The sequence below is a fragment of the Dermacentor variabilis genome, unplaced genomic scaffold (assembly GCF_050947875.1).
Source record: "Dermacentor variabilis isolate Ectoservices unplaced genomic scaffold, ASM5094787v1 scaffold_12, whole genome shotgun sequence".
Classification (NCBI taxonomy): Eukaryota; Metazoa; Arthropoda; class Arachnida; order Ixodida; family Ixodidae; genus Dermacentor; species Dermacentor variabilis.
This window is the reverse complement of record NW_027460280.1, coordinates 22,530,047-22,543,939: the sequence shown is the minus strand read 5'-3', so window position 1 is coordinate 22,543,939 and position 13,893 is coordinate 22,530,047. Positions and strand designations below refer to the sequence as shown.

General features: G+C 42.4%; 1 protein-coding gene across 1 annotated transcript in view; it reads right to left on the bottom strand.

Annotated features, from left to right (window-relative positions):
• LOC142565900 (WD repeat-containing protein 11-like) overlaps positions 1–13,893 on the bottom strand; it is a 293,411-nt gene that overhangs the window by 170,334 nt on the left and 109,184 nt on the right. The window contains exons 7-9 of the mRNA XM_075676487.1: positions 12,119–12,239; positions 2,599–2,746; positions 452–630 (exon numbers count right to left, since the gene is read on the bottom strand). Coding sequence (XP_075532602.1) covers positions 452–630; positions 2,599–2,746; positions 12,119–12,239 — 448 coding nt within the window. The remainder of the gene's footprint in view (positions 1–451; positions 631–2,598; positions 2,747–12,118; positions 12,240–13,893) is intronic.

Genomic DNA, 13,893 nt, shown 5'->3' with positions numbered 1-13,893 from the left:
GAAACTGCAGAAAATTCAATTTATAAAAAACAACAACAGAAATGTCCAAGCACCTTAGGAAATATTTTGCAACAGTTTGAAAATTGTGCATAGTTCTTGAACAAAACAAAGTAGAGATGTAACTCTGCAACACATATTTAAATGTATAGGGGTGCTTCAAAAGTAAAAGATATATACATAGAAATTGAGTTCTTAAAAACGTGTTTCTAAAGGTGACCACCTTTAGAAACACCTTTATATACCTTTATACCTAAAGGTATAATAAATGATGACAATAAGAAGACATGCTTTCTGCAGAAATGTGTCATTAACAGGACAAGATTTAACGGCAAGTCTTTCAATGCTATCTCTAATACACAGGAAGTTCTCCTACACGTTTCCAAAAACCACTTGCTCATGGAAACATAACAACATGGCCACATCACACGGCAAAACTGAAAGATGCACACACCTTCCCAGTAAAGGCCAGTTTCAGGAAGACAATGCGACCATCACCCAGAAGAAGAGCCACCTTGCACTGGCTACTATGGCACACAGCCATGCCATTCACTTTGGAATGCTTACTTAATCGCAGAGCTTCAGATATGCAGAGTGTGTCGTAGGTAATCAATCCTGATGCTTGATCCAACTCTGGTGGTGGGAGAAGCAAAGAAGTAAGAATCTAGAAAAAGTTTCGACGTCTACAACACAAAAAGTGAATTCCTATGTTGACCAAATCAGTTCTACATAAGCTGGAGAAAATTTCACATAATGAAAAATTGGCGTCCATCTGAAAGTAGCCATGTAGCTACGAATAGAACCCAAATGGGTTCCTTTGTAGCCAGGTGCTACTTCCAGGTTGCTGCCCACATTCCCTTTCATGAATTTCTATGATACATATTTCACGCAACTTTAACCAGGCAATGGACTTCAATGGCATATTTTATGTACTTGTCCAGAGCTACTTTGAAACCTTGAAATACAGTTGAACCTCAATATGACAAACATGGACATAACAAAATAAATCTAAATTTTTCCTAACGAATATCGGCATGTACTGAATATGTGCTTATAATAAATATTGGATATAACAAAGCTATTTTCATGTTGCGTGCAACTTTGCTACAATGAGGTTCAAATGTATATTAAAACAAAAGTTTGATTAGAAAAATTGCAGAGTATGCTCAGAAACACCAAATAAGGATGCTCTCATGATGTTACCTTTTTTTTTCAGGCCCTAAAGAAAGCCTGTGAGGGGAAAATAAAATGTCAATGCACACTTGTTTGTCTGCAGCGCTCTCAACTGCACTTCCAAGAAACAAAGCCCACATCAGTGGAATTAACAACATCATTGGACGAAAGCATATGCTTAATCAAGTTTGGATCTGGCATTTGACCTTGTCATCACATTCCTGGAGAACTACCTCATTCACAAATGTAGTACATGTTCGAAGTATGTACCAGTTAGAAACAAAATGTGCAACCATGTTTTCAAATTAGGCTTGGTTACATTACCAGACATGAAACTGGCTGTGCAAGTGGGTGCCTGATGTCTCACAAGTAGCCTGATTGTTGTCCAGGGTCTGCAGAGGACAGTTCACCCTAGAGTAAAACTAAACCAGAAGTCACCACAATCTGGTACATGAGCCCGACCATACATAAGTCATTTCAGTTGCATAAAGGGAATGTAGAATGACAACAGCCACTCACTAATTCAGTTCTGTGAGCAACCTGGTAGAATAGAGGAATATGTGTAGTCAGTGCCACCAGAAAGAGGTGGAATGTTGCCCTTAAGCAAAGAGTCACACATCACATCAAGGGCCTTCAGAATTCCACCCACAAACTTGGCAGCTAGAACAGACACTGACTGTACTGAAGCTGTAGTGAGATTTTTGAAAAAACAAAGTCGATAATAAATAAACTACTAGAAGCTTTGCACATATTCTTTGTGGCTACTTAAAATCTCAGAACTGGTTCGTGCTGCTTGTACAGGGCACTCTGTTCAAGAGCATTCTGTACTCGATGGGTTTCAACCCTTCAGAACCCTCAATCATCTTTTCGCTGTAGCCTTCTCATTACAGACTGGCCACATCTCCTCAACTGCATGAAAGTGTGGCTGAGCCTTTGTGCTCTGTCACTGTGCGTTTCTCAGCTGCCTCCTTGGAGCCAATGCTTCTGCTTAGCACACTTGCTTAATATGAAAAATCTCATGGCAAGTGTTCCCTCATTGCATCGTGATCTGAGTAGCCACTTCGCTGACCTCACCTTTGTTTCACTTCGAGAGTGCCCGGACACATGTCCCGTGATTACTGGTGAAACTGCCTCCACTGGCAGTCAGCAAACACTTATGCTCTCTTTGTGCAACAGCTTTTGAATAGCGTAAAAACAAAAGAGAAAAACTTATGTTATTCTTAAGTTTCAGTTATCTGTCATTCATTTTATTAATGTTCGACTGTAAAAAATTTTTGATTCGACATTCAAATGATAAAGAAAACAATCTGGCACAATAAAGAAAGAATTTGTCATCACTGCTGTTCCTAAACTAATCCCAGCTCTGATCTCAGTGCCTTTCACTGAAAAATTACATAATTTCCCAACCAAGTTCACATGCACACTTACCTCCAGCTAGTGACTCAGTGTCTTCATGTCGATAGCGTGCACTAACAGAACCAGACTCGTGCAGGCACAAGAGGAAGTCGCACTCCCAGCATGGATGGCAGCGCACAAATGCTGAACCATTACGCTCCAAAGGTATGATGCCCAACACCTGCAGTCACGCCAATGACGGAAAGTCAACAGACAACACCACTTAGCTGCATTATTGTATTCATCGATACATTACTCTAAAAGCCATGCTAGCATTACACGGAGGAGCGGTTCAGTGTACAAAGAAAAATAATTAAGAGCATTCTAGTCAATAAATATTTTAATAGCAATTAATAGTGCGCAGAGGATGAGACAGTAAAATTCAGACACACACGAACAGTACAAGTGCTAACTTCCAACACTCTTCGTGCTCGCACTGTTCATGTGTGTCTGAATTTTACTGTCTTGTCCTCTGTGCGCTACTCATTGCTATTCAAATCATGCACCAACAAGCCCAAAAAGCTACGCTGCTGAAGTAGTCGATCAATACACAATCAAAAATGGGTGGAGGTCATGGCAATGATGGAGGCAAGCAGGTAGTTCCAGCTTCATGTTGTGTCAGTGTATCAGAATAGTTAAACCTCCATATAACAAACACAGATATATTATTGGATATAACCAAGTAAGTCTAAAACCTTTCTTGCTGATATCAACATGTAAACAAATATAGTCGACTTCCGTTAATTAAACCCTGATGGGACCGACGAAATTGAACGAATTATGTGGTGGGTCAAATTAAACAACATGCATAAAAAACATAGAAACACATAGACGATTCATTTTGCAGTTTGCTTGAGTTTAACACACCTCCGAATCAAATGTGCAGCAACTTTCTGTGTGTCCGAAGTAGAAAACTAATGTAGAAATTACTTAAAGCTTCTAACTAAATTAATTAACACTACTGGGCAAGCCTGGTCGCATATATAGCATACTCGCATGTGGGTAAGCTGTATGTATGTCTCGTTTTCTGAAAAATAAAACAGGGGACGTATTCTGAAACGTTCACCTCTGCGAAAGTTTTGCCCTGGCCATGCCTACGCCAACGGCGCGCGCTGACTGAATATTTTAGCAAAACAGGAAATAAAACAGCGCCATCTAGTAGTTCCGGCCTACGTCATTTTAACGTCATGGTGCCGATGGGTGCTCTCGACATGTATTGAATAAATGAACATGTCTTTTGGCGTCTCTTGGCATTCGGTTGGTGGTGGAGTGCAGTAGAGATAAGATAGGTCGTAGTTTATAGTAGCCTTTTTGGTGGTGTTTTACACGCGCTGTTTCGCAGCAATGTTTGTTGATTCACATAAAATAAAACATTTTGCACCTCCTCATTCAATTTATTTTACCTAAAGAGGCCGTAAGCAAACATAGTCAGTGCGCAGAACCCGTACTGCGGCCACTACACTCGAAAACAACACACCCGAGCCGCTCTGCACTCGCTGGGCGCGATCTCTTATGCTATGTGAAGCGTTCGAGAGTGCGCATTGGTAGTGCACGCTGACATCACGGGTAAGCACTCGCTTGGCTTATTGAATGTGACTTTCGCGGAAGGTGAACGTTTCAAAATACGGGCCCAGTTGGTAGTTTGTGCTCAGGTGTTACGTGTTGTTTTCTCACTTAAGTCCTGTCCCTTCGTCGCTTTGAGCAACAGTGTAAAAAAATTATGTCGATACCAACTAGCCCACTGCGGAATTTTCCTTAATTACGCTTCTAGCGAAGTTGAATTCTATCGCACACCCAATTTTTCGTAATGGCAGCCGGGTTTCTCGTCAGCTTCGCCGCATGGTCTTTAAAGTCAACATTGCCACATTACAAATTTGACATGCAGTCATGTGATCTTGAATTGTAGCGCGAAGTGACACAGACAGAGACTAGAAGCAGACAGGACGAGTGCTAACTCTCAACTACATTTTATTGAAACTATCAACATATATATAGGTGATTGCAAATACCACAGCATATGAACATGACAAGGTCTAAAGACAACAGTTTAAACATATCAAGAGGTAGGGAAGCCAGAAAAGCAAACAACAAAAAGACACTACTTGAGATTAACACACATGCTGTGAAGATATTGAAATTCACATTCTAGCGGAGACAATGATGCGTGGCTAACGCAAGTCTCTCCTAATCATTTAATGTGAAATGCCTCGATTATTTCCCTTTTGGTTTGGAATTTGTGTCTTGAAAGAATTTTTGTGTATCCAAACAAAGGTTTACAACCGCAATCGAAACAATGCAACGTTAGATGTGGAGCATTAGGGTTGTTAAGAGATTGTTTGTGTTCATTTAGTCTAGTATTAATACACCTGCCGCTGTCTAATATAAATTTTCCTGCACTTAAGTGGAATCTGATAAGTTATACTAGTGTTACAAGGCACTATTTTTGAAGCCTCAAAAACAACTTGTATTAAGTTTTTGCCTGCCAGGAATATATTGTCGCGTAGTGATGGTAAAGAACACAGTAGCAACACTGTGAATGACGAAACTAACTTTTATTGGGCAAACCTGTGTCCACAAAAACAGGCTACGCTTAAAGCATAACGATAGTGGCGAACACAGTCGGCGATCGGCGAAATCTGATCTGCCGCTCAAGCGCATTGGCTTCTATACACGAGCCATCGAACATTCCAGAGTAATCCCTGGTGCCTGCATGTCTTCCTGAAAGTTCTACCCCATTCGCGTCGTGCATACATGCAATCAGATGACACAAAGTTCGGTGACAACGGACAGCGGATAGAACCATCGATAACATTCCAGAAACTTTCGATACATACAGGTGCATTCTGCGCTGAGCGATAATAGATGGTGAGAAATGCTCATCCGAAAAACATGAACAAGTCCACGTGTCAATATTATCAAAATAATTTTTCAAAGTGACCTAGTAGGAGCATAGGTACTATGAGCACCATATTAACCTTTCTCATTCACCCTCAACATCTTTCATTCCGACGGAGTGGGGAAGCACCAATGGCTACATGGCCACCAATGGCCATCAGCCCACACATTTATTCATACAATCCGCGGTTTGTATGTCATCTGTACGTGACCTGTTTTTGATTGTGTGTGTGCATCGGTAGTGCACATAACAGTCCGCTGATGGACCCCACATCAGTTGTCAGGTTGTGAATTTCATGCTGGAGCTGCCACTGCCAGTGGAAACTCGACCTCTTAATGGGACACTAAAGGCAAATATTAAGTGAAACTAAAATGATAGAGTAATGCTCAGGAACATCTAAGGCATCAATATTATCGCAAACATAGCTTTAGTAATAGAGAAATTACGGAAGTTACGAAGAGAAATACAAAGACCAAAAATTTCTGTTTTCGCTCAAGAATAATCTCTTATCTATAAACCCAGATCCTTATTTAAAACCACTAACAGCACGTCGAATATGGCATTGTCATGCTGACTCATTTAACACCTTATAACACCCGAACTAACCTTTTCAAGTATTCTTTCTTTCCACGCACCATAACAGATTGGAACAACCTACCTTTTTCACAGTTATCTAATGCTTATTTTTTAGAACATACAAGTCTTTAACATCACTGGCATTAATGTACTGCGAATTTATACCTACACTTATCTGTTTTCTTGTATTCGGTTATCCTGTGCCTCGTTGGCTGCAGTAATGGCCTCGAAATTTTTAATTTTTTTTGTGTGTGTATCTGCATGTGTGACATGATTTTGACAATTAGGTTATGTTTCAAGTGTGTAAAAAAAATTTATATCATTGTGTTGCTACGATTCATTGCCCTGCACACAATGTAGCTATTTGCTAATGTTTGTACAGTTCGTGCCTTTTTCTTTTCATTTTTCCGCTTTTACAATTACTACTGCTCTTTGTTGCTAGGTATATGATCATGTTATATGCTATTATTTACATGCGTTGCTTGGATTTATTTTTATGTATTTTTGCCCCTCCTGCTTGGGCCCTCTTTCGGGCCTGCAGTATTCTGTAAATAAATAAATAAAATAAATAAATAGAGGTAAATGCAGGACATATTTAGAGCCTCCCCAGGGTCATTCAAGTACTAGGCTGATGACATAGGCACTCCTCATTATAATTCTGTCACTACTATTCAGCCACTTGTAATAAAAAGTTCATTGCATTGCATTATAAGATGGATATTTGATTTCTAGAAAAAAGAACTCATTGACGTTACCCTTGACAACGACATAAGCAGTCGAAAGGTTTCATTTTCACTCTACGCTGTGCTGCCCACGCTTTCGCGTTTCAGTAGTTTCGTTATCGTGTAGTGCTGCGCTGGTTTTGTTGGCTCGTGAAACTCCCACAAAATGAAAGTAGCAAAGAATGCCACAGCTACGTAATATAGCGGGATGCCTGAACGGTTCACGCCACTTGACCAAGAGCAGCTGCAGTGGCAAATCCAGTGCTCTGTCACGGCTCAGTTTCTCCATGGCTGCAAATTTCTGTTTTGTGCGAAAAAGCATAGCGCCATTTGTTGGATATGTTTTACTTAACGACGGCAGTAAAGGATGGTGATGGCGTGTGCAATGTCATCCCTCCCCACTCGGAGGTGGAAGATTTGAATTGTACTAAAGGTAGGCGGACCCATCTGCCGTGATTTTCTCCTAAACTGTCTTTTTCTTCGCACTAAACAAGTGCTGCAAGGTTTCTGGAATGGTATTTTAACAGTTTACACTGACTTAACATTTGCCTTTAGTGTCCCTTTAACATTCTGTGGGGTCCCTGCTACCGACTCCCGAGAAACAGAGGTCACGTTTGGTACCTTTCAAGAAATCTGGCGACTGTAGCTGCGTGAGCATAGCAGCGAAGTCGTGATGGGACAGTCGTAGCACCAATCTTTTTTTGTAACATAGAAAGTGCCAGCCAGACACTGCCACTTTATGGGATGTATGCCCCTCCCTGGCGCATACCTTCGTTGGATGTGCGAGTAACATGAGCCCGTAGCCGGCCCTGGAAGCTATTGGCAAATAGGAGCCGAGCCATCTATGGGAATCTTGTGTATGATGAAATAGGCAAGGTGTCAGCAGCTTCGAAATGGGTGAGAAACGGGAGGCTGTTGGAAAAGAAGATGTTTGAGAAAAAGGTGACTTCGCTCTTGTGAACGTGTGAACTCCATGCACCATGAACTCCATGCGACTGCAATATGGCTGAGAATTTCACAGTTGCATTTGTTATCCGTGGGATGTGTTTTGTCATCAAGCCTGAGGGATGGTTCAGGACCCCTCTAGAAGTGTGGGCCCATTTCACAGCTAATTATAGTTCCCAGAATTTATACAGTCTACTTCTGTTTTCTTGCCATCCTGCTTTTTTCTGATTGTCGAAGCATATACAGTCGATCCCGGATATATCGAACTCGAAGGGGATCACGAAATAGTTTGATATATCAATAATTCGAAATATAAAATATGCATGTCAAAAGCTTCTCCAACAACTCCACACATCTCAAGGCAGTTTCCTGATGTTGTGACTAATGGGAACTTACATAGCTGTACCTCCAAGGTGCGTAAAAAAACAAAAACACAGCGCGATGACCAGAGCACTTTATTTCGGAAGAAAAATATCTGTGACCTTTGCTTGCTTTTTCTTCTGCACCATCAAGTTCATTAAGCTGTCCTCAAGCTTGTTGACAGTGTCCAAATGAGAAAGGCCAGCTCCTTCCATTGTGCCACAACCGTGGCGAATCACGCTGAAAACTGATGCAAGTTCAGCTGCAGTGCATGGTAGTTGGTCCTCTTCGTCGGAACCTTTGCCGCTGCTCGAGTCTGCATCCTCGTCACCCATGATGTCATCCACAATTTCTGCATCAGCATGATCCGCTACAGCTTGCACGCCGTTGTCAGCGCTGACGAAATCGCGTGCTGTAACGCCGCCTGGGAATGCCGAGAGCTTTGTTCTTGAGGATCGTACTCAGGGTGTTGCGAGGAATTCCGAACGCCGTGGTGACCGACGACTTTTTCTCGCCAGCCTCCACCCGTCAAATGATGTCCGCCTTTGTTGAAAAATCAAAATTCTTGCGTTTTTTCGCGGCCATGGCTCTGGAACACGTGCCAAAAGCGGAAAGAAAAACGCACTGCACCACACGAGTCTCAAGCCTTCGCGTTGGCCTCGTGAATAAAAGGAACAAAGCGAATCGAAAGACGCACCGCTCCACGTCTCCGCACTACCACAAGCCGAAGCTGCACTGACCTCGTTCGTCTCGCTGCGCCAGCGGTGTCAGCCAACCATAACACAGGAAATGGGTGCCTGCGGTCAGCGTGGTTTCTCCCTCCCACTTCCTTTTCAAACCCAATCGCACTCCAAGTGCTCCTCGTCACGTGCCTTTTACTCACACGCCCCTTTCTCAGAGTGCGGGGCGGCGCACATGAGATCACGGGAACATCGCGAGAGCTTCATGAGGAGAAGCGCACTTGCGGGTGTGGGGTATAGTGGGAGAAGCGCACTTGCCTGGGTGCAGCTCAGCACGGAGTTCGATACATCGATATGCCGGTGAACAGGAGTTCTATATACGTGAACAATAGCGCTATACTTTTGCATAGTATTCCCAAGGGGATTTTTCAACTGTTCGATATAGGCAATAATTCGATATATCTAGGATTGACTGTATATATGTCGCTGTCACAATAAAAGCCAGTTGAAGTTTGCGCATGTTGTGTGTCCCTTCTTCGTTCAACGTCCTGTCTTTGTGCGCACAAAAGTTTAATAAGTACTTCTGCTAATTCAGCCTTGAAGAGTTCGAAGAAATTGATAGAATTATCTGGCAGGTCAAACTAAAAAGGAGGAGAAAGAAACACCCAAGCTCACCTCTTCTACAATTTGCAGTATTTGCCAGAAACTAACAGACCCCCGAACATAACACTCAGCCCATTTTTATGGGTTTAAAGCAGAAAATTAACCTAACTACATTGGAGCTAATATTCTTAACAGAGAAATGGCATTAGAGCACATGCACTCTAATTTTTTGGCAAGAAAAATGTAGCGTGCCTATGGTTCTACCGAACAGAAAAGATGAAACCAGCGAATTCAATTGTCAATTGTCAAGCGTTAATGTTCATCATCATCTCTCAGAGAGCACTTTATCGCTGTCTGTGGGCTACGAAATGTCATCTTCGATACGGTCCAATGTGTGTTTTGTATTCTGCCTTTATCGAACGAATCCACAACAACAGCAAAAGGCTTGGTGACCCATGCCTAGACTAACCACTTCACTAGTTCGTCCTGTGACGCATTCCACTTTCAAGAATGGCAAAAACACTACATGCAACTTTGTTGCCACTAGCTTAGCCTAAAGAAAAATTTATCTTTTGAATGAACTAGTAGTGTTATCTTCTTCACTGTGCATCATAATCAGTCATCAGTGCACCGCACATCTTGCACAACTTGGGCGAGCATCGAACAGAATAGGATCTCGTTCTGGACCGGGCTGGTCATCCCAGCCCAGCTGTACCATCGCTAGGTTTCACTCTGTCGATGAAGCATCAGCATCGATATGCAAGTCAGTGCTGTGTATGCTACCTCGTGCCCCACCCCTGCCATCACCAGACATTGCTTTATGTAGTGTTTCACAATGGTTCGTTCATGCCACCTGCACCGCATCATGTGCACTCCCGCTCATAACACCCTCTGTGTACAGTTCGCCCAATGGCATCTGCTCGTGTGACTCCGTGTACTTCCGACCAAGACCTCGTCAGATTAGCTTGCTCTTGCTCACAGAACCCGTTTGTCGCGTTCCTTGTTCGTTGTGTGGCTCCCATACCTGCCCGCTGGAGATTTAATGTTTTTAAAGCAAAAGCTTTACTAGCCGTGTAAACCTGAATTTCGCCGTCGCCAGCAATTTGACCTTCATTTGACCTCATATGCGTCATAGCCTTGGCAACGCATCCCATGACTCGCCGCGCTGAGCTCCGCCGCCAGCTTGGCGCATGCGCTCTCTGCAGCTAGGTCACCGTCTGATCACGTGACTCGCCGCACACCTGGCTAAGAGGAGCGCCGCACTTGCCTAGTCAGTGTGAGCTTGGCCATGGATGAGAGCGAGGCCGGGCCATCTTCTCTGAGCATTGCACGGGAGTGGGAGGCTTTGAGCCGTCGTCGTCAAGCGGCGTCTCACCACCTCGCGGATATTGCCCGGCGAGCTGCTTCACTGGAGAGGATCCAGAATGCAACAGGCGTCACACCGTCGAGATCAATGTAGCGACTGCATTTGCACCCTGTCTGCTTGTGCTTCGATGCTGCGCATGTTTGCGGTGTCTCTTTGCATGTCTAGCACTTGTGCTTTCCCTGTGGCACAACAGGCATCGCATCGTTGAACGATGCGTGTCTACCCAAGCCTATTCACAGTCATGTCTAGCCACTGACCTAGGCACAGCCATCATACCTGCCTTAACAATGATTGTATACCGAAGTATAATAATTACAGCTACATCAAGGGTTAACCAAGTGAAACCAAGACTTAACCAGGCTAAACCAAGCTTTCACTTCGCATATTAAGGGTTAGCTGAGCTAAGCCACAGCCAATTTTTTTGCTGCCCTTTCTGCTGACAACCTTGGCTGCCCATGGACCTTTCTGCCCCGTGTCTACAACCCTGTATATACACGCCATATACTTATTTGGGTTTCATCTTCGCCACGGGGAGTAATCTTTAGTGGCATTTTCATTGCACATCATCATCAGTCATTATCGCACTGCGCATATTGCATGGCTCGGGTCCCGAGTTGTGAGCACTGAACAGAATGCACTCTCGTTCTGGACCAGGCTGGTCGCCACAGCTGCTGCTCCACTTTCCACCTTCCCAAATAAATCTAGGAATAGTAGCACGCCTCAAAGGCTGCCATTGTGTCGTCTTCCTACAAGCTTTTGTAATGACACTGAAAGTGGTGCATTGTTGTTGCCACCATGCGCGAGAACACTTGTTCCATCGCCATCTTGTGATAACAATGATGATAATGCAGTCTCTAACGGTAAACTCTGTTGCAAACACAGTTTTGGTTTTGTATCTGAATGCACCGTGCAAGTAATTTCAGGACCAATTTTCTTTGAGAGAGAGAGAAAAAAAAAAGAAAGAAAAAAAAAGTGCACATTTGAATTGGGTATATACAGTAATCATTCATAATAGCTCCAGTTTTTGCTTAGGAATCTACCTAGGGGAGGCCGACAATAGGCATTTTCTGCCGCAGACCCAACATGTCTTCGACGTGTTCACTCTTCCCTAATGCCACCAACACAGATGCTGCAGCCATTTGGGTCAAAACGGGGGGTCACCATTTGGGTCAGGCATGCTCATGTGAGGCAATTAAATTCAATTTATCCGGTAAGGGCCAATTTCAGGATCGAAATAACGTAAGTTTTGACCCACAGAAATGAATGGGTGCTGGCAGGAACCTTCGGTCAGAATTTAATTAACTGAAAAATTGAATTAATGAAAGTCTACTGTAATTAATTTTGGGTAGCAAGATTTACAACAACCTTAAAGCTTCTATGAAAGTAAAATATAATGGCTACAAACCTGCTGCACTTCAGTGTCCACAACAAATATCTTTTTTGGGTAAACTAGGAAGAGCTGGTGCCGTACTGCTCGGTGATAACATAGCTGCAAACATTCGTTGAGGGGAAGCGCTTCTTCGATACTGTTAAAAGATGGACAAAAGATTGGTCAGAAAATGAAAAGTAGTAAATTTTTCAACACAAATACATTCACATCATCTCACACGCAGCAGCCTGTTACCAAAAGACATGCCAGATGCAGGGTAACCCTAAGCTTTTGAGCACGTCAACCAAACATGTAAATGACAATAAAACATTATACCTCAACCATTTCTTAAAGACAATTGATATATTTTAGTTCTTGATTGTCAAAAATTCCTACAACCATCAACCATCAAACCTTAGAGTTACAAACCCTCTCAAATCACAGATATAAAATCTTTATAAATAAACAAGAAACAACTTTATAACATATGGTGTTTCGAAAAGTGAGTGAGAAATCGGTAACATGTTAGAAAAAATAGTTGAAGAAAACATTTCAAGACATTTATAATATTGGAGCCACAGTGATTTAAAATATACTAGACAGATTAGGGAAGACTAGAATTAATAAAAGATGGTTGACAATTCTCAGGCTTGCAGACTATGCCAAAAAACATGCCAAAACATGATTATAAAAACCATGCCAAAAATCTGCCAACGGCTTGAGTCATCATGAGTTAGAAACAAAGAAAAAAGGTATGGCAAAACTAGAAAGGAAGCAGAAGAAATTTTGAATTAAGTCAACTGTGGATTAATGGCAGAGCAAAACTTGTGTACGTGCAACCTGGAGGTACCCACTGCTTTAAAAAAAGAAATTGTAGGCTTTCTTTTAAATGTAGAAAAAAGAGCCACGTAATAGCTTGCAGCAAACACATGATGCTGATATTTTTATATGTTCCACAACAAAGCATTTAAATATTTGCTGCAAATGTATAAATTAAAAATAAGTTATAAACTACTGAAACAAGAACAAAAAAATATTGGTTTCATCAGGCTTCTGCTAAAATACTACAATTGGTTTCATCTGCATAGAAGGCTTCACTGGTTTTTAAAGCTTGGTGCATAATACATTAACAATGTGTGCCAAATAAATAAAACAATGTGCCGATGGTGGCACCATCCCTGTCAAGAGAGCATATTGCATGCATTCGCGGCGACGTCGCATCAGTTACAGGAAGCTGATTGTGGATGCCGGCATAAAACACTTTTGTGTTAAAAAAAAAAAACCAGTTATTGTTACTTTGAGTCTCCATTCATAAATAGTCCGTTTCATAGATGTCTCAAAAGCACACAAACCTGTTAAAAGAATGGTGCCTGATAGTGAATGGTTTCATTCTTTTAACACATTAGGTGTTACATATATATGGACAACAGCAAAATGTGCGGCGAATAGCCAATTAGGCGATCATGTGCTTAAAATAGGATCTTGTTCACAAGTGCCACGCCTGGTGTTCGAAGACATGCCCCTGCAGCAATGTGCAGTTGGGAGCAGGAAGCACTAATCACTGCACTAACCACTGTACTATAACAGAACATTCACACTTGGTAATTCGTGTAAGGTGTGGTGCCCCACACAGATTCTAAGGATGGTGGCATCTGTGTGTGTATTTCGGAGATCAAAACATGCACTACTGTAGTGGACAAGGAGGATGTGCATTGCAAAGAAGTTGTTCTCCAGAAGATGGAGGCTTTCAGCGGTGAGAGCTTGCTGCTGTCACAGTAAACGAGCTCAGAGCCAGAGGAATTACTGAACTA